Source organism: Apis florea, unplaced genomic scaffold (assembly GCF_048593485.1).
Source record: "Apis florea isolate Af1SG1 unplaced genomic scaffold, ASM4859348v1 contig_3587_pilon, whole genome shotgun sequence".
Classification (NCBI taxonomy): domain Eukaryota; kingdom Metazoa; phylum Arthropoda; class Insecta; order Hymenoptera; family Apidae; genus Apis; species Apis florea.
Genome location: NW_028256789.1, coordinates 1,692,061 through 1,714,108, shown reverse-complemented (window position 1 = coordinate 1,714,108; position 22,048 = coordinate 1,692,061). Strand labels below are relative to the sequence as shown.

Sequence of the window (22,048 nt, the reverse complement as noted above, 5' to 3'; positions counted from 1 at the left end):
GTAAAATTATATATATATATATATATAAAAAGGATTAAAATAATTAAAGTGCACACAGTTGTCAAGCGATTTACTCTGTATTGTATGCTAAATCCTAAAGAAATATTCGAAATAGAAATTAAACTGTTAATCGAATAAAACTCGTTTAATTGCCGCAACGAACGCCGTGTAGTAAATGTCTACGTAATAAGAGAAGTAGAGTGAACGATTATCTCAATACTGAACGATTCAACACGGAGTGTAGCGAGTAACTGGAAACAAAGAAATAATCTCACTGGATTTTTTCCGGACCACCTTCATCTCGATAGAGAATCTGAGTTTAAAAACGATTCGAGTAATCGTGTTTTTCGTTTGAAAAAAAAAAAAAAAATCCTGTCTCTTACAACAATACTTTCTTGTTCGAGCCACGGTACGGAATGTACAGCTTTGGTAACAATAATGCGCGTTATATCACTTTGCACACACGTTCGTGTCCAACCACGGTCCCGGAATAACGTATCGGAATGCACGGTTGAATTCCAATTCCACGAATTCTAATATATCCACGATGAAATCCTCGAAACACATTGCACTCGAAGAATAAAAGAAAAAAAAAAAAAAAAAAAACGCATTTCGAATTATTAAATAATAAATAGTCGGTTAAATGTACAAGTTCAATGTGCGTACTCCCTTAAAATGTAAAAAGTGTTTTTGTTTTCTTTTACTTCGACGGCGAAGGAAAAAAATAAAAAAACGTTTCGTCGAAGATTCCCCTCGATTGCACCATTTGGAGAAGAATTCGATTAACCTGTTATCAACCTGTTTCCTCCCAGAGGATAAAAAGTTTCACAGTCCGTTCGATTATCGTTTGAGAATTATTCATTGCATCATCGGCGGATTGCCGTTAGGCAAAGAGTTTTGACCGGGGATCGAGCCGATCGACGGCCTTTGAGACGTGTTCAGATCGGCGTGCTGGGTCTCCCGATGCCTTCTCAGGTCGACCTTCCGCTGGAATGCCCGGCCGCAAAGCTCGCAGGCGAACGGTTTGAAGCCCGTGTGCTTCCTCGAATGCGTGATCAGGTTACTGCTCTGAGAGAACGCCTTGCCGCATACTTGGCACTTGTGCGGTTTCTCGCCTGAAACCACAAATTTCGAAAAAATTAGAAAAAGAACGATTCACCCCCTGTAATATTTTCGAATACAAATTACCAAATACTACCAAATCACTGAAAACACCTTTTTATCTTCGAGTTGCATCTCCTTTTACTCTCTACGAGAGAGATATTCATTCAAAACTAATCCATCCAGTATCAAATCGCTAAACAATCGCTATAAAATCCTTAAGTATAAACTTAACTTATACTCCCCCCCTCCCTTCCTCCGTCATACACTGTCGTACGATGATCTATATAATATCCACAGCACATGCAACTCGAGAGATCTTTTCGACGGCACCAAGCGTGCGTCCATTCTTCTCTCCGACCCGCGCTTTCCTTCGACCCGAACGAAACTCTGGGGGCGTTAATTCTTCCACGACAGAGACTCTGATCCTTGCAGCCGGGCATCCTTGGCCGGCCAGTAGACTGGACACTAGTAGTAGTAATAGTAGTAGTAGTAGTAGTAGAGAACGACGGGACGAAGGCCGTCTCCAGATATTCCTGGAGAAATTGTGGAGGTGTTCCTCGGCGAGGGGGAGTGGGAGGGGGAAGAGGAGGAGGAGGAGGAGGAGGGTGGTATCACGGATGCGGGGCACGCCCGGTCAAGATTTCCTCCCAAGCGAGAATCTCAGCCTCCCCGGCGGCGAGGCAGAGGGAAGAGATCGCGGCAGACAGGGTGGTGCGGGGGTGCAGCCGGGTCTCTCGGTTAACCGTGCGCAGAGTGGGGGCAGGCGGTGAACAGGCGGTGGATAACGACGAGGGGGTAGGGTGGAAGGTTCGTTTCTCTTCGTGGTGGCCGCGAGTTCTGATTGGCGGCCGGGGGCGGCTCCAACCCCCGTGTTACCATGACTACCGGGGGATAACCCGGCGGTGGATCGTGAAAGAACGAGAAAGAGAGATCAAACGAGGGTGGTGGAGAACGAGAAAGAGCCCGTCCAATGGAGAAAGAGAGGTGGAAAGAGAAAGAGGGAATGATTTTAGCCAGAAGGGAGGAAAGAGAGAGAGAGAGAGAGAGAGAGAGAGAGAGAGAGAGACGTTCGATCGGATAGTTGGAGAGGAAAAAAAAAAAAGGAAGAAAAAAAAAAGAAGGGAGAGGAGGCGGAGGAAGAATTTGGTGAACGAGACGAAGACAGAGGATAATACAGAGGCGGAGGAGAGGAAGAAGGGAGGTGGAAGATGCCAGCAATGCGAACTATCCTGGCGGAGAGCCCCGTTAATGGACTACCCCTATCCGCTCATACGGTCCACTCCACCACGTTTGTCCACGTAGATACAGGATGCACGCACACAACGATCGAGAGATCACCGTGAGGCGGTGGGTGGATCCATAAACAACTCGTTAGCCGAGCCTTCAATCTCGCCCCGCCGATACGACCGACCCGTCGATCACCTTTGCGATTATACCCGATCGTTATCTTGATTTCTTTTCGGATAAACTGCCACCCGTTTTGATTTTTCTTTTCTTACTCACGCGTAGAACCGTGGATCCGAAGATAGAGATGGATCCAAAGGACTCGAATCAGTTCGAGGAGGATTTGATAAGACGATTAACGAGCGAGATGAACGAAATTCATCAGAGATGAAGGGAGAAATGAAAATTTTATACGATTAAATGATCGACGAAATAATCGAAGATCGAAAGAAGGGATAAATTTAGATCAATTTGAAATGATTTGAAAGAAGAGAACGATATTTGTAAAGTATGAAAAATTGGAATGAAAATTTATTAAACGAGAGGTCGTAATATCATCGAATAACCAGACTGTTGCCCGAATATTATTCCGATATACTTAAAATCGGGATTCGAGGGAGGATTCAGGGTTAAGGGTGAATCGTCAAGGGCGCGGTGTTGGAATTCGCCGAGGCCCTCGCTCGATGAAATTCCACCAAGTTCTCCGCCAGGATGAATAGAATTTTCACGGCGTTAAGCGAGAAGCTTGGAAAACCGAAGAGAAATGAGAGCGGAGAACGAAGTCTGGAGTACCGTTTGGAATTTACGCGGTCGTAAAATCAAAAACTTCTCGTACCGAGGTTGCCTATTCGATATAAATCGGTTTCTTTCGAAAAATCTTGCCAAATACCGATGTCCGCGTAGATAAAAAAAAAAAAAAAAAAAAAAAAATGAAGAATACGATTTCACGTTGAGAAAAGAAGCATAAATTATCTCAAACTAATAAAAATTTCGTTTCGCGAAAAATTCTGTAGAAAATTTCAATCCGAATAAAATATATTCGCTCGAGCGAATTTCAATTCTCCCGAAGACGAAGGACATCGAACGGAAGAATTCTCGAACGGCGCACAAAAGGGAAAAAGAGACGGGTCAAAAGGAGGAAGAGGGGGAAGGAAGTTAGGAGAGCAGGGACGTCTTCTGGAATTTACGTGCTCGTAAAAATCAAGAACCGCCGGAGCTTTTGCACCGAGGTTGCCCTTTTCGTCTTCATCTAAGAGGGGAGGGGAGAGAAAACCCGGCCACTGGTCGTTCCACAGTGTCTACAACGTAAATGCGCATCGGTGAATCCTACGTTTCCTCTGCTCGTCGTTTTTTGTCGCACACAGATACACGCTTCAACGTGACATCAACTCCAACTCGAGCTCTTGAATCCTCTACACACAACTGTACACCCGAACCATCCAGCACGTGTGTATGTGCACCGAATATACACACGCGAAAATTTCTCGAAGAAATCGAGAAATGTGTTCTCGAAGCGAAGGGAGATCCGGTCAAAGATTTAAACTGGCTGCCGGTAGAGATTCCAATTTGCTCTCAATTTTTCAAACGGAGGGGGAGGAGGAAGGAGAAACGAGGTGGAGGAAAAAAGGGATAGAAGTCGAAACTGAGAGCCCCTGAGGTTTAAGACGCCATTACACCCCTAGGCTGTCGGCCGACGCCCCTAAAACTATATTAAACTCCCGGAAATCTTGCGAGGGTCCTCTCTCCTTCGCTAATTCCCTCCCTTCTTCGCGTTCCTTCCGCCTACCCTTAGCCAACATCATTCCTCCTCCTCCTCCTCCTCCTCCTCGTCCTCCTCCCCCCTCCCGCCCCGTGATCCTTCGACCCTCCGCGTTCGCCCCGAGGAACTCTCGAGAGCGGAAAACCAAGACGATAGTTTGATCGTTTCCTCCATCGGGACGAGCAACTTTTCTTCGTCCTCTTCTTCGTTCGCGAATAGTCTTGTTTTGACGATGCGCTCGACGAAGTTTCGAAAGATATTTCTTCCTCTTCTTTTTCGTATTTATCGATATGAGAAAAGGTGGAGAAAAGTTTTCCAAAATTACGAGATCGTTAAGATCGTTTGCTTCTTGATTAGCCATGATGATGATGGTGAAGTATATCCAGAATCGTCGAACTTTTTAAAACGAAATTTCCCGTAACATTTTTTTACGTTCGACAACGATCGCAAAAAAAAAAAAAAGAAAAAAAATTCTTTCGATCTCTCTGCAAAATCTATTTTCTCCCCTCGATGATTAAAAGTATGTGATATCGGGAGAATTTCTCCAAATTGTGTTGCAAAAATGTTAGAAAATGTTATGGACGAAAATGTTGCCATCTATTTCAACGATCCTGTTTGAATTTCAAGAGGGAATAATCGGAAAAGAGAAGACGAAGGTGAGCCGGACTCTGGCTGAGGCATTGATTTCCTCTCGTCTTCATCGACCACGTTCCGACCCTCTGGGGGCGTCCCTACCCTCTAACTGAAATCCTCGCGAGAGATGGGAGAAGGAAAATCGAAGGAAAGTACCACATCTCATATTTCATATCGGTGGGGCGGCATGGATTTTCTTGCGCGTCTGCAAAGCTTCGCGTAAGCGTTACCCGACGACCGTCGAGCGAATCTTTCTTTCCATCCAGAAGCCGGGGGCTTCTGTCGCGCGCGAAAAACAGGGAATCGAATCCAGCTGCTCTCAATCGGAATCCTCACCGTCCGTCTTTTATTTCGAGTCGAACAATATCTCGCTCGAGAATCCTCCATCGATCGCCCTCCAAGAATCGTCCTCGAGAAAAAATTATTCGAGCTAAATCTCGAAGTTGGTGGAAGTTGGTCCACAATTTCAATTATGAATCAGATTGGAAAAATATTACACACGATATTGTAATAACGATTGAACGATTCAACTTTTCCTCGAAACTTGATTCCTCTTTTCGATCGGTCGAACGATTGACTGAGAAACTTATTTCCCTTACGATTTAATACGAGATCGGGCCAAAAAATATTATTATTTCGATAGCAGACGAAAGATATGAGTTACGAGGATTTCTAAAAGTTGAAAATGAATTTTCCATGTTAATATATATTTTCTACATATACGAGCATATTCGAGTTTTCTTTCGCTTACGAACGAAGTCATCGTCTTGGATTTTGAACGCGTAAGAAATCAAATATCGTCTTTCAAAGATAGATTCCTCCTTCGATTTTTGTATTCCTTCGAATCGATGAAAGGGCGAATTATTCGATATAAAGATATAAAGAGAATTGGACGAAAATGTGCACGAATTCGTTCGAACGATGATTCGCGTCGAAAATGATTTCAAAGATGAATTAATTCTATTTATCGTGAAAATTCCTTATCGACGATTTTACAGCTTGATCCAACAGCGTTCGGTCAACGACTGTTAACAGTCCCGTGGGTCCAGCGGGGGATCCAACAACCCGGTTGTATTTACTATTTCACGGGTACACGAGTACTCTATGGGAGCGGATGAAGTGGCCTGGTGAAACGGCAACACGATACAGGACGCGTTGTCGACGCAACTACAACGAGTGGACGAGGCATGCACCGGTGGAGGGCTAGCGCCGCGTTTTACATGCCGCCACGGCGAGGCTACTACATCGTTTCCACGGCCGATACGGATACACACAGGGCGGGTGTGGGTGGACGCAGGGCCGCCCAATGGCAAGAGCACAGCCCTGGGAATTTGCGGCTGTCGGGCTGCAGCTGGAAATGTTTTGCACGGTACTGATATTCCGGCCTGACGACGAAATGCCTGGTAAACACGAAAAAATCGTCGGCTCCATGGTTTTCCACGGCCGGATGAAAAATATCGTCGATCCCGGGGACATAGGCGCGTTTTAATTTTAATCGAGGGCGGGGCGATGAAAAATGTTTACTGATAACGTTTTTACTCGGTAATTTTCTTTGACGAAGGAAGGAAATCAGACACCAGGGAGGAAAAGAAAAAAATAGAATGAAGGATTATTATAATTACAATCGTTAATTAGAATAAGAATATCGTGGAAGGAATTTTAATAGTCTTGGAGGAAGAATTACCTCTTCTCCATAAAAGGAGAAACGAAGAACGAGCGAATTGTAACATCGAGTCAATTGCCTCTGTGCAATTGTTACAACGTGGACGCGTTTTTGGTTGGTCGCGACGATTCAAGAAGGGTGAGAGCCAAGGGTAAGACTCGCGGAGGAAGGAAGAAACACGATACGCGGGAGAGAAGCTAAGTCTGTTAGCTGCTTAGTGCTTTCGGTATACCGCAGGGATCCCTCAATAATAATCCTCTCTCCCGCACGATCACGGCGGATGTATGGCTATTAAATTATTACAGCGTCGATCAACATTAGGAATCGTGACAAATCCGATCTGCGGCGCGAAGACCCTCCACCGGCCTCGTTTCCGTATGCGCGCACCTTAATTGACAATTGTGACTCACGAGAGACTTTCTTTTATCCGCCTATTGAGATCGCTCTGGCTCGGAAACCAGCTAATAATAGATCCCTTATCGTCGCGAATTACGTGTGTATGTTTGAATTGCTCGGAGAGAAGAAGGATGTCGTCCGATTCATGGACAAAGCAGAGATAAGAGATTCCGCGTTTTGAAAGAATAAAGAAGGAAAGAAGAAATCGAAGATTCATCTGTACACAACTCTGTCTTCAAACCGAAATTTGAAAACCGTTTCGTTGTTTCTTCTTCGTCCGATTTTTCGAGGCAAAGAAGCGAGGAGGAAAATATTTAAGGGAAGGACGAAAACGTCTCGAGGAAGATAGATACGCGTGCAACTGCTAGCATTCCGGGCGCAGTTAATTTTGAGGCCAGAAGCTAGAATTGGTGGATTCGAGCCCGTGAGGGGGAGGGGGGTTACGCGGATAGGCGGAGAAGCGAAAAAGGAGGAGATGCGGAGGGATGAGTGGCGAGATAGCGGTGGCGGGGCGGAGGGAGTGGAAGGGGTTGACGTGGTTCTGGCATGTCGATATCCCTGGAAATTTAATCATGCCGCTTCACTATGAACACTATGCGCCACTTGCCACCGCTGTATGGATGATGCCTTGGATCCCCGCAACGTTATACCGGCGAATTTGCATGTTTAATGCGATATCGGTTGCTTATGCCGCCTCACCGACGTGACATTATGTATAACGCCTCCCCCTCCCTCCCCCAGTCTAACGAACCTTAAGGTTATTTCTATTCTCATACCCATCAGGGGATGCGGCATTCCGAAGTTGAACCATTCCGGTGTCTTGATCATGCTGCCTTTTATATATACCCTGAATATTTGACAAAAAAAAAAAAAAATAAAAAATAAAAAATTATCTCCCTCTCTCGAAATCACCATCCAGATCGTCTCTTCTCTTCTCTTCTCCTCGTTCGAACGGGAACACGCCGTCAATTTTCTTGAGAGAAAAAACAAGAAAAAAAAAACGGGGAGGAGGGAAATGCGGCGTCAACCACAAACGCGCCTCGACTCGTACGTGAACTATTATTTCGCGAACGGGATGGGGTGGGATACGTCGGCAGGATCGTTAACGAGCCGTAAAGACGAAAACGGGTGGAAAGATGGAGCGAAAGGCGTGGAGGCGTGGGGCAGCGGGTCCTCCTCGGAGCATGTCGCGAAGTTTAAACAGCTTAGAGGGATGTTGCGGCGCCCTCGATGCTTGGGGCGCCAAGTCAGCCGGAAACCTCTAATAGCCCTGTCTCGTCTACATACAGGGATGGAGAGGGGATGAGGCGCGGGGACAAGACCGAGATAGAGTCCGCAGGCACACGCGGCCGCAAAGGTGGCTGTGTATATGTTGCCTGTGTATCTCCTCGGGTGTACGATAACCGCACCCTCGAGGTGAGTTTGAGGGAGACGCTCGGCCAGGTATCCCTACATTAGAGCCACCGCTAAATTCATAATAACGCGCCCGTATCTCTTTCATGTTTATAGAGTTGTCTCGTTTAGTTACCGGCCCGTCCCTCCGACCGCAAACCGGGAAACTCTCCTGGTACAGAAGTGCAGAACTTGATATATATTTGTATCGATCGTACGCGATCGAGAATTCAAATCGTCCCTTTTTTAAATTTTCTTCCCGATAATTTGGCAATTGCGAGGAATTACGAAACGAGTTTTAACGACACGTCTTCTGTCGAAGAATCCTCGTCGTCTCGTCCTCGTCGTTTTGTCTCTATCCGTTTTGTTTCCGTTATCGATGTGTATCGATCAAATGTTGGTTCTCAGTTCGATCGAGATAAAAATGGAGGAACGAACGTCGAAGGGAATCACGCAAAGGGAAATCGATGATTTCGATTTACGAGGAGCGTGATTGAACCACTAAAAACGAGAGCCATTCTCTTTGCGAATCGAGGCGCGCACCATCTCCAGAAGCATAAACATCCGAGCCCGTCTATACCGGCCCCGTCTCTGCGTGATGAGATCGAAAAGTATACAGACGTTACGGTAACCCTCGCCGATCTTCATCCCCATCGACTTGGCACCAACTACGAACAGGTTGTGTTTATTGTGAAAACACCAAGACCGCTGTTGCGGGTTCGATCGTAGGCGGCAAGCATGTGTGCTTAAGCGCGCATGCACTCTGCAACTTGATTCTACCGATGCCAGAAAGACGCGAGTTTTCTGATCGATAACGTTTCTCTTCTCTAATCACAAGCCAACTTTGCTTGCTTCTTTCCTTGCTTGCATCTTTTGTAACCGATCTTCTCGAATCATTGAATCTTCTTAAATAATATAAAAAGAAAAAGAGAAAGAAAATATATGTATAAAATCTTGCTTTTTTAAATTTTCTTAAATTTTCCGCAATCTTTCTTTTCTATCCGAATCCAATTATTATTCGAAATGAATGAATATTATTATAACGAAATGAAAGGGAAAAAAAAAAAAAAAAGAAATATCGAGAATTGGAGAATCGAATTGATCGATCCCTGAATTGAATTCCTCGTGAAATTCGTCGAGGGCGAGCGAACTTCAAAGAGCAATATTTTCCCGAGCTCAGGCGGATGATCAGAAATAGATAAGTTCAATGTTTTCTCATCGGTGGCCCCTTGTCGTTGCGGCCACTTGTCGTTCTGTCACCGGCTCGTCCGTCAACCGGCACGTCAACCCCTTTTGCGGGGTTGCACTCGACCCAGCTAGGCCGGAAAGCGGCCCCGAAAGGCGCCAACATCGAAGATAACGCAGCCAAGTAACGCGTCCTCCCCCCTTCGCCACCTATTCCGGTTGCTGGCTCGCGCACCAACAATATTTGCAGAGCTCTTATTCCCGCACTTGCCGACCCCTAGTAAGCGCCCCTTCAACCCCTCCCGTTGTACGCGCTCCACCAAGCCTCCGCGTTTCTCTCGCCACCCCTCGTGTGCACCAGCAACCACCTACCTACCTACCTACCTACCTACCTAATAATGATTTTACGTTACGCCATCCCGGTCCCCTGGGAATCCGACGGTGCCGCACCCTTATTGCACATGGCCCGACCAAGGGAGATATAGACGTGGTGGAGGAGGAGTGGAAGGGGGGCCAGTGGAAAAGAGAGGACTGATTATCATTAGCAACAGAGTCCCGGAACACCCTCGGTTTACTGGTTTGACGCACGTACGCACGCCACCTCGAGGTCGTGTCCGCGAGGGATGGATCGTTTTAAGGATCGAAACGTGGGGATGGAATTTTAATCGGAACTTGAATTTTTCTTGAACTGTGTGAAATTTAAGAAAAAGTTTGGAATATTATTGTATTAAGTGACTCGATCCGATGCAAGTAACGTTACGGTTACGTTACGATGACTCTGGAGATCATGCTGAGAAGAGAAATTTTAGTTTTAAGGGTCGAACGAGGGAGGGGTAGTTTCGATTGAATTGGAAACGTTTAACCGTGGAATTTTTGATGAGGCTGCTCGATGATTGCGCGCGATAATTTTATATCGGAAGATCTCCCTCGAGGGGGATAAGATGATGAAACAATTGTAAAGGAAAGTGGACGACGGAGGAGGAAAATTGTCGAAGCGGCTCTTTCTTGCCTCCCCTGAATTTTTCATCCGTTTGAATAATGAATTAAATGTTCCGTGGCGACCCTCGAGCAGTCGTAGTGCGTGAAGGTGACCAGCATGGGCGTATGGAGGTCCCATAGGTTGTTAGAAACGAACGGGAAGTGACCAACCGCTTTGTACGGGTCCTCTTTCGCCGGGTCCTTCTTCGGTTGTTTCGTCGAAACGAGGGTGAACGAGAGGGATGGCGGGCGACAGTTGGAGCGACAAGAAGGTGGAGAAGGAGGAGCATGGGGGGAGGACAAGGTGATAATTTGATAAGACATTGGGAGGGTTGCCATGGAAACGATACAAAACCCAGACCCCCCCGTGGAACGCTCCTTCGCCTATTCCTCGCTTCCTTGGAAGAAGACTTCCCTCCTGCGAAGGAGTATCGCTCCATCAGCAGTGAGACACCTAAGTGGCAAGTGTCCCAACACCATCGTCCACTTCGCTCCTAACATCGTCTAAGGGATGCTCCTTTCAGGGAGAGGAACGATGGTCGTCCAAATTTTGGAGGAGAGAAACAAAGGTAAACGGTTCCTCTGATATTTCGTTTTTAAAAGAATCTTGCGTAAATGTTAAAGAAATGTTCGATCGTTGTCGTTGAATAACAATTAACTTTCATAACCAGAATTCTCGAACTCGAGAATCGGTTCTGGACTGTCGCGTCACTCACTCCCCCATTTTTCACGAACAATTTTCGTCATAGAAAAATTCCATTCGAAGATTGGGGATCCAGCGTGTCAGTCTAGGTCGTGAAAGAAAGGAGGAAGACAGAACGACGGCCACCCCGAAAGACATTACGATTATTACCGAGCGAAGCTCGCAATGAGGGGCTGGCCACCCCTAAAATGCACTGGCCACATGTGCCACGATCCGAGTGGATCCTCTTGCTTACGACAAGACCCGGTCCAGACGGTTAACTGCATTATTTATCGTACGAAGTTGCTCTGCTAATTGATCCCCGGAATCCCCATTTGGCGATCAACCAAAACGAGAAATTTCTCGTGAACGATTATAAATATTAGAGGCGAACGAATACGAATAACTACTTTGCCCTTTCGCGCGTGAAAATCAAGATTTCTTTTTTTCGCGCTCGCTCTCAAATTTCGTAACAACGATCGATATCGCAGCCAATCGAATTGAAAAGAGAGAAAGAAAGAAAGAAAAAAAAAATCCCAAAGAAAGGAAATTTCGACGAGAAAACGAATTTGAAATTTTTCTGTCTTACTATGATTTCGTATTCGCGGCGACGCAACGTTCCAATGAATTAACGTAAAATCATTTTTAAAAGATCGCTCACCGGTGTGTATGTAGGTGTGCTTCTTCATGTCGCTCTTCTGGTGGAATCTCTTCCCGCAGAACTGACAGGGGTACGGTCTCGTGTCCGAGTGGATTAAAAGATGAGTGCTTAAAGTGCTGGAACGTTTAAACGCCTTGCCACACTGCTTGCACTCGAACACCTTCTCCGCGGAATGCACGGCTCTGTGTTGCGTAAGGCTAATTTCATGGCCGAACGTTTTATTGCACAGCTCGCAGGCGAACGGTCTTTTCCCATTGTGGGATCTCCTCGCGTGCACCTATAACAACCACCATATTTCCCCTAAGAAATCCATCGAACAAACAGACTCTTTTTGATTGAAATTGAAAAAATCTGCACATGATATGTGCATCTCACAAATATTAAAAAAATAATTTTCCGCTCGAGTTTGAATATGCAAGCGAAACAAATTGCAGAATCGAAATTTTTAATTTTTACGGATAACGTAATTATAATCTTTGCGATTCATTCATTGCACGATCTACGACAACACACGTTATCTACACGTTTGTGAAAAAGAGAAATCTCTTATCTCTCTCTCTCTCTCTCTCTCTCTCTCTCTCTCTCTCTCTCTCTCTCTTACGCTATTCGAAAAAAAGAGAAACGTTCTCTTATCTCGATAAACCTACCTCGAGACCGTGAGGCGTGCTGAACATCTTGTCGCATTTGACGCAACTGTAGACATCACCGAGAGGATGATGATGGAGGCCGTGCGCGGTGTGGGTGGAGTGGAGTCCAGGATGAGCCGGATGGACGCCACGCAGCAGCAAGTGTGGAGGTAACAAATGATGGGGGAGCAATTGAGGGTGCAGGTACGACAAAGGATGGTGAGGATGGGGTGGCAACAGCCCACCTTGAAGGTGAAGGGGTGGGTAGAGCATGGAGGATCCGGGTGGAGGTGGATGGGCGCCGATCGAGGCCGCGTCCCTGTGAGGGGACGCGTTTTGCAGGTGGGCAGAGGGTGGATCCGGCCTGAGAAGGGCAGAGACGCTGAAACTGTCGCCTGATTTCTTGGGTGGATTCAAGGTGGGCGATATCGCGACGCTTGTCGGCGAAGGGGTGGTCGAAGATCGGGGTGGGCTCGACGTGGCATCGCGATCGTCCTCGTCGCCGACCTCCTCGACGTCCACGTCCACTTCCTCCTCTTCCACGTCCACGTCCACCTCGCCGTCTCGCCGATCCGACGGGGGAGAGTCCGGGCAGGGCGAGTGCGACGGGGAGGGACTCCTCGTCGCCGGAGAACCCACCAGACGGCCCACTCCGAAGGACAATCGTTCTGAAAGACGAGCGAATTCTTTGCGTTTTAGATTATTTTCTTCTTTTCTTTTCTTTTCTTTTCTTTTCTTTTCTTTTTTTTATCGTTTTCGAAGAATCGACGACGAAAGAAAGAAAGAAAGAAAGAAAGAATGAATGAATTGTAATTGCCGTAATTGTCGTTGATCATTATTTATATATTATGGAATAAAAGTTTGAATCGTCGACTCTAAATCTCTATTTTCTTATCTCGAAATAAGATAGAAGAAGTGGAAGATAAAAGAGACCTTGTACCTCATAGATTCGTATCGTAACGAATCAGATTCTTCTAATTCCTTTCCTCGCACGATGAAAAATTATCGGATCAAACTTTGACTTTCCGGATTAGAAAAATCCCGGAAAACGTGAAAACGAAATAATAAATGATCGAACAACCGATGGATATCGATGTTGTACGTCGATACTCGTGATCGCACTCGAGATAAATTATCAATTCGGTCGAAAATTTACAAATCACAACAATGGCCGATCGATCATCGAGACGGGCAATCAGCGGAGTGTTTCATCTATGAATCAAATCGCGTGAAATCGAGTCATCGAGTCAATGCTCGATATGCTTCAACATCGAACCAGAGCGAAATACGCGTCTGGTATTTCTAATAATCGTGAACGATCTCGAAGGCAGTGATTTACGAGGTCCATCGGTCAGAAAATCGGGCTACCGCTTCTGTGACTGGAGGGAGGGGGCGTTCCGTGTCTCCGCCACCCTCCCTCCGGCCGAGGGAACAATATCAATCCAACTCTCGCAGGATGCACATCCTACGCTATATTATATTTATAATCCGTGCGCGTGACACGCGGTCACGTGCCGTGGGTATATAATACACCGGTGTCGGTTAATCGCATTTAAACCTCTCTCCACCATCCCCCTGTTCACGATTATTATCGCGTCTCCTGATGGTGTTGCAATCGAATCAAAATACGTCAGGAGTCTCGGTAGAGTAGCCTAATGTAATGAGAAACGCGTGCGAGTCTGTCGTGGTAAAAAAAAAAAAAAAAAAAAAAAAAGAAACAGAGAGAGAAGAAGAAGAAGAAGAAGAAGAAGAAGAATCGCACGATCCTGAGGGAAAAACGGAGGATGATTCGTGGATACATTTTGTACAATACACTCGTATAATAACATGAAAAAAAAAAAAAGACAAAATTCTCGTGTTCGATTTATTATTGGATTATTTAGCTGGGTCATCGTTTTAAGATAAGAGTCAGATAAATAAATCAATTATTAAGGGATTATCCAATACCCCGTTTTTTCGATAGCAGATACTAGGCAAAATCAGATTAAATTATCAGATCGATTTATTAAATGTTTCCCGCTTCGAACACGAATACACGCGCGATTCTTAAGAATTCTGATTCTTCCTCGTCGTCAAATACGATATTATTAATTCGAGTACGGACTAATCGTCGACGAGCGAAGACAAGACATCTATAAAATCCGTCGTAAAGCTTAAAGTATCTCAACGGGATATATATGAGGATGACGATGCAAAATGATGAAAATGATGCAAAAAGTGATGAAATGAGATAAAAAAAGTGGAGAGGGGAGGAAAAAAGAAAAGAGAAAAGAAAGGAAGAAAGAAAGAAAGGAAAAGGAGAGCGGAGAAAGCGAGAATGGCGAGCGGAGCGAAAGGTGGAACACGACACGAGTCGGGAGGGGAGAGGGGAGGGGAGGCAAAAGCGAAAAGAAAGAGGAGATAGAGGAAGTCCGGACAGATGTGACACTCCGGCCAAGATAGGAAGAACTGCTTACGCAAATGCCACCGTCTGGCCCTGGTGGAATGCGGTAAAAACCGACGGTGCAAACCGGCGAGAAAAAGCGTCACCATCGCGCTCAACCGTCCGGCAGATGGGTTACTTTGGTCCGGGTTCGGCACTGCTTGCATACACTTGCACGCCCGTACACGCGCGTGAACGTATACATCTGGAGGGTCGTGGAGGATTCGCTTCACGTTTCCACCGGCGACGTTTCCATTTGAGAGGCGAGGGCGGCGCGCGAAAAAATTCTGGAAACGCGTCCTCCGAAATTATTTTTTTACGAGGACGAGGCTCTGATCGAAATTTTATAACGCGACCAAGGGAAGAATAGAAGATGACGGAACACTGTTGGAATTTTCATCCTCTGTTCGATGATCCTACATCGATAATAACGCAATAATAGCGAATGAACTGTAATAAATAGTTGCAAGAGGAGAAGAGAGATCCATTTCTAAGTTATACCATATAATATCTCTTTTTCGATCAATGTTTCTCTCTCGAATTTAAAAAGAGCGATAATTTTATATGCATATTTCTTTTTTTCTCTTCTCTTGTTCTTTTCCTTCCTTTTAATTCTCCTAAATCAAATTGGAACAAATGAAAATCCGCCTTGTTGAAAAGTGTTCCGAGTTTCTCTACACGAGTTCGAGTTCCACAAGATGGATAAATCATGACGATTATCGCGAAGATGGCGAATTTTATACGAAGGAATTCAATCCTCGTCTGACTTGCGCCACTATTTGCCGCGGTCACGATTTGCCTCGAAGTTGCAAGACAATTTAGATAGAATACGCAACGATCCGCAAGTAGCATCGAGGAGAAGGCTCGTGACAAGGGATGACAATGATGGCGATGCCGAAGATGCTTGTGGACGTGGATTAATAAAGGAAGGCCATGCCGGGGGAACAATTAGATCGAGTTAACGGCCAACTTTAATCTTCTGTCGTCCGTCAGTCGTTTACTGCGTAGCGATCTGCCGCTATTAAAGCCGTTACACACTTCACCGTTTTCAAACCCCTTCCGTCCTGCCCTGCCGCCGAATCGAAAGAAACTACGACTTTTGTGAGGCAAAAACTCGCCGCCATCGACGATGACACGGAAGAAAGATGTGGGTTTTCAAAAACGGATCTCTCTCATCCTCCTTGTCACTATCTATTCAAATCTAATAATCTCCTAATCTTCGGTGGCCGAGATCTTTTAACTTTGATATATCGCGTGAAAAAAGGAAAATACATATATATACACATAAGGGTAATCGATTAAAATGAAATCTGACAAACGAGACGAAAGAGGAATACCTCGAATCGTAAGATATAAATCATCGAATCGTTGTTCGACCACAATATTACGATTCTCGACATCGATCTTCTCTATCTCGATCAAATTCTGTCTTTTACAATACGAAAAGAATTAAACATAATTGAACAGAAATGTCTCGATAAAAGTCCGATTTCGAATGTCTTATCTCCTTCGCCGAACACAGTCGAAACAATTTATCGCATTGTCATCGTCCTCGTAGAAATAAGACCAAGATATACAATATTTCATCGAAAAATTCGATTTCCACTTTTTTTTTCTTCTTTTTGCTTGCTAAAAAAAAAAAGAAAAAGAAAAACTTCCATCCACGAGTTAAAGAAAAGAATTACGATTCTCCCGCGCCGAATGAATAATAATCAACGATCGACGACGAGACGATCCCCGAAGATTATCTAGGTGGACGCAACGTAATGAATGGCCACGTGCACCGAGGAGTCGAGGAGGAGAGGACGATATGCTGTATGCACGAGCGTTTAACATGACAAGATGTAACTAATTCAGGGTAGGTAGAACTGAGACGCCGACCGACGTACGAGTACAAAGGAGCCGACGGAGTCCGAATCCCTGTGCTGCGCCTCTAATCTGCTCCAATTGGGACGGCAGGAGTTAGAAGGGCCGATGTCCCTCCGCGGTGTATGACGCGTGCTACCATTTATCCCAATCATCGGACGACCGGTCGGTCGTTCTTAACGATCGACAAATAAAAACTACTCGTCATCCGGGCTGAGGAGGAAGCCGAAGCGGGGCAACAGGCCGCCCATTCTACACCTTCCACCTCGGGCCCCCGCTCTTTCACGCATTAAAACACCATTAACTTTTCAATTTCCTCCCTATAAAGTATCGGACGTACCGCCCATTTTCTTTCTTTTTCTTTCTTTTCTCTCTCTCTTTATTTCTACGAACAACACTTCCGTACAGGGCTTGGATTAAAAGCGCATTCGAATAACGATTATCGAGTTTTATTGGCCGTGTTGCGATATCGTTGCGAAGGTTTAAACGTTTAATCCCGCGTTATCTTGGTTTCGTTGTAGCGATATGCGTTCTAATTAATTACCTAAAAAATTGATCGGACAACGTTGAAGAAATATTTCGATCCCTGGTTGAATTTTCGACGAAACTTTTTGAAAAAAAAAAAAGAAAAAGAAAAAAAGAAAAAAGAAAGAAAAACAAGAAGAAGAAGAAACGCACAGGGAAAGAAAGAAAATCGAGATCGATTCAAAAATCACGATTACATCGAAGGATTATATAAGACAACTCTGACCTAATCGTTCTAATCGTTTCAACGAGGGTACCCACGTACCTGAGTGACTTTTGGGCAAGGGTGGTAGACTCGTGACCTCGGTAGGGTTTCCGAAGGGTGCCCACAGTCTGGGGAACATCAGGCGAACGTTGCATCCTCCTGAAAGCAGAAAGAAACACACCGGTGTGAAATATTACGTCTATTGCCCATCCTCGAAACAAACGCACAAACACGACTCGCGTGAAATCCTGAGGAAAATATCGAGAGGAGAGGATATTTTTTTCGAATCGCTCATGCATCATTATCCGTGTCGCCGGACCAGCCGCTAACGGAGAACCAGAGAGAGAGAGAGAGAGAGAGAGAGAGGCGCCTGACAAATTTGGTATTCCCTGTTCGTACGAAAGATCAACCCCTCGACAAGAGCGTCTTTATTAGAAACGAAGGGAGACCCTCCTCTATTTATCAACGTTGCCCCGTCCATTATTCGCTCTCTTTTCTCCGTGGCTGCATTCCTATCCACCAACCTATCCGCCATTCGCCGTTCTCTCCCTCCGCCCTCTTCGGATCGACATCGGTAGCGCGCTGGAATTCGAATTTTCCTCCGCGACAACTGCAATCTCGCAGAGTTATCGCCTCCGCGGATCGAATCAGAGTTTCCATCTAAAATTCGCCAAATTCGTCTCGAACCGTCTCTTCTTCTCTTCTACGCGCGAGAACGGGGAGGAGAAAGTAATCGACGAACAAGGATAATCCCGCGAAATCGAGACGATTCGAAAGATCGGTTCCATCGGTTCAAAATTCGGAATCCATGGTTATACATCGCGTTTCTTCTGATATCGAACGGCCATCGATTAGACGAGGGAACGAATGATCGATGGTCGGCGAGGTGCGCGTATTAAGAACGTTCGAGGAAGAAAAAAAAAAAGAAAAAAAAAAGGTAAAGAAAAAATAAAGAGGAAAGAATGAACGAAAGATCCGTAATCCGGGCAATATAGCATTGGTCGGGATAATCTGAGATAGCAACGAGAGATTAGCGTGCCATGCCGCAAAGGCTATCTCATTCTCGCAGGATTATCAGAAATAAATCATATTTTCCTATAAAGCGAGCATACCACGCGGCCGAGATAAGATGACCGCACAGTTTAAGCGTTTACGAACCAACATCGATACCGGCCATGTGTACACACGGTGCAGGTAATGCGTGTTTGTTGCCCGTGAGCATCGACGCCAGATATCGCATCAGTGCGACGACGCTTATCCTGCGTGTTGCCTCTTCTCGCGATATCGTTGCTGCGCTCGTAAATCTATAAACGGTAAATCCTATAGCGTGATTTCCGAAGGACGAAAATCCCGAGGACGATTTGCGGATTTCCACCTGCGTGGAAACCTGCGCGTGGAAACTCGGCTTGGAAGGCCACGCCATGGATCGTTTTTTTCTCTATCGAAACGCGATCGTGTTCGATATAGAACACGAGCAATTACCCTGGATTTATTACTTGCCGATTGAAAAAAATATATGCGTAACAATTAAATAAATAATCCGAGATATAATAATTATCCTACCGTTAGTTTGATCGATTAATTTATCAATCGTATAGCTTGAACGAGTAGGCGATAGTTGCGGTTTTTCGGAACGCATTCTTTCGAACTTTCGAAATCGTCGAGCGCGGGAACGTTGAAATGGCAAAATGATGAATCGAAAAACGACAACTCGACGAGACAGAACAAGAGTCTCGCGCGATGTTCGTAACACAACACCTCTCTTCCAAGTCTAGAAGTTTCTAGGAAAGGGAGGCACCAAGCCACCCCCAAGGAGAGGAGGAACCCTCTCTCCTGCCCATCACCTGGCAATTATCGCATAAACCGTTTAAGCCGATTCCTACACGCCTACCGGCTTGATATTATTGCGTTAGCTGTTAGCCCGATTAGCGGTATTAGTATAGGTAGTCGTCTAATGCCCGTTCATCCCCTCTCACCTGTTGAACCACCGTTCTTGCCTGCCCTTCACGCACCTGCACGCACCCACGCACGCACGAAACTGTTGGTCGTACACGGATGGAATCGAGCGTGCGTGCACGTCTCACCGCCCCGAGCGGAACCAATGGTGAGGATCGGTGCACGCACGATGCGTGCACGCACACGCGCCCGAGCTCAGGTGTCGGCGCGGATTCAAGGGCGTAAACGGCGCGGTGCAGGGATAATAATGGGCAGGTAATAGATAGCATGATGACAGGCGACAACGGGATGGATGTCGGAGGGTGAGAGGACCGAGAATCCGCGAGAGGAATGGAGAAACGATCGAGTTTGACGCGGTCGAGGGAAATGTAATTTCGCGATCCATCCCCCAATTGCAAGGTAAACAAGACGGGATCGTTTTCTTTCCCTTTTCCTCGTGTTATGTAATTTTGTATTTTTTTTTCTTCTTCTTCTTCTTCTTCTTTTTCTTTTGTTTTTTTCCTTTAATGAACGCAGTTGATTCGACTAGCGTAGATTTTCGTTCGAATATATCGAATGGAGTGTAGTGTATATTTCGTGTAATTTCGAACGTTGGATAGATGGGATTGAAACTGAACTCAACTGTTCAGTGGGAATCGATGGATAATTATATCCTTTGTGACTTGATAGGGGATGACAGATAACGAGAGTGTAACGAAGCTCGTTTGTTGTTACTAGATTAGAAACAGAAATTCCAATTTGACCCCCGTGGTGGGGTCGGAACTGTGACGTAACTGCGATTTGAAACCGCACGATAATTCTAATTCGGTTTGACGTCCATTGAAACGTAGCTGCGATAGATTATTATTCCGCACGGTCATCCGATTATTCGTCCATCATTGACAAATACGCGATCATGCAATTTTGAACATTCGAATTCGCGCGAATCGATACATAATCGATACAGATAGTCTCCTCGTCCTCGGAATTTATCTCACGCCTTATTCCCTTACCTTCGGTTTCCACGGGAATCTGCGGATTCTCTTGAAGGGAATTCTCGTTGTTGTTCGTTTCCGGCGACAACGCTTGCTGATGCACCACCAACGACGACGCCGATTGTTTCGGTTTGACAACGCGAAAAGCGGACGCCTCCGCGACGCCTCTGCGCGAAAAGTCGAGAGGACCCACCCCTACGGGGGAGTGTTGCTGCTGCACTTCCATCATCGTGCTCGGAACAAAGTTGGATCACTATTCCTTTTCTTATTACAACAATCCTCCCCTCACTGTACACGACATCCGCCCCTCGTTCAAGGAGCGCGTTGCACCACCACCGGTGTCAACCAACCGTGCACCCTCCGATTACTTTTTACCATGTAAAGTAAAGTCGAACCAACAACCAACAACCCCGCTCAAATAAATCTCCTCTCAAATAAATCCCCCGTCACCGCCACTTTTCCTCGACTCCTCAACTCCGATCCTCTTCGAAAACCGTCATCCAAGCTTCCATCGCCAGCCTCGAACAACAACCACCCTCCGACGACCAACCCTTCGGAAAATTCATTCGATTCGCGCGCCCGAATCTCTTCTCCTCCTCGATCTGTTCGGTGTCCAAGTCGAATGGTGAAAGAAAAGGCGAAGAAAACGGCTGCTCGGGTTGACGCGGATATCACGCGAGTTTGAACTACTACGTGTTTCCGGCTGTTCGAGTTTCACACTGATTTCCGTGCGGCCCATCGGGCGGACAGGTCAGGAACGGCGAGCACCAGCAGCCGGGGATGTGAGAGACGTTATAGCGGGTGCCTCGACGCCGACTGCTGTTAACGGGTCTGATAGTGGAGGAACTCCCATGCGATGACGGACGAAAGTCGCGAGTCAGACTGAGAGAAAGAGAGGAGGGGAGAGCGCACATCATCTAGCGTCGGGGAGAGGGAGAGAGAAAGAGAGAGGCAGCAACACCCACACAGATGTTGGATGCACGCCGGGATTTTCGATGGAGACTCCGCCTCCGAGGCACGCCTTCAACGTCCCTACTACTCCACCCCCACGAAACCGCTCACCATGGCCCTGATACCAACACAGAGAGCCACGCTTTGGATACAGCACGAGGCGTACACGCATAAGCGAGCCGACGATTCCCAAGAGCCGGTGCCGCACGCCACGCTACCAACACACACACCTTATTTTCCGGGAGAGTATGTGTGTGTGTGTGTGTGTATACGTACGTTCATTCGTTTCCCTGGGACGAGTTCGCGTGTGGGTGATGATGTCGCGTGTTCCACGTATGTGAATACGAAGGTGGCGCGTGCGCGCGTGTGTGCGTGCGTGGGGAAGAGAGAGAGAGAGAGAGAGGAATGGACACGAGACAAGGTGTGCAGCAACGGTCTCTCACCTCTCCGGTTGCAGCATTATGTGGAACCACTCGGCCACCCTGATTCCACTCTTGACTCCACACTGATTGATATTTGTGCGCGGTGTTCCTGCACAACCGGAAGTAAATGCATCGTGTAGACGGTCCGTTTCCTCGGTGCCTGCATGCCGCGGCGCTGTATTTGACTGAATTCTGGCAAGGATCGGGCCAGAAGCGAAACACGACGGATAATTTGTGGATAAGTTTATTCCTCAAGATGCTCGGATCGTCTGATTCGTGAAATCGTATATGTGTGTTTTTCTTTTCTCTTGAATTATAATACACACGCAAGAGGATAAAGTTATGTAGAGGATTGTTCGAAGCAGATTTGTGAAATTCTCGTTCGTTGTTGTATCTTTTTTTTTTTTTAGATAGTTTTATTATT

General features: G+C 46.1%; 1 protein-coding gene across 1 annotated transcript; it reads right to left on the bottom strand.

The window, feature by feature from the left end:
* Positions 1 to 707: 707 nt before the first annotated feature.
* On the bottom strand, positions 708 to 21,065 carry LOC100870735 (uncharacterized). Its single transcript, XM_086914381.1, has 5 exons — positions 20,270 to 21,065; positions 17,382 to 17,480; positions 12,325 to 12,971; positions 11,678 to 11,954; positions 708 to 1,115 (listed from the first exon to the last, which is right to left on the bottom strand). The coding sequence occupies exons 1-5, from the start codon at positions 20,478 to 20,480 to the stop codon at positions 859 to 861; spliced, it is 1,491 nt and encodes a 496-aa protein (XP_086770507.1). The 5' UTR covers positions 20,481 to 21,065; the 3' UTR covers positions 708 to 858.
* Between the last annotated feature and the right edge of the window lie 983 nt (positions 21,066 to 22,048).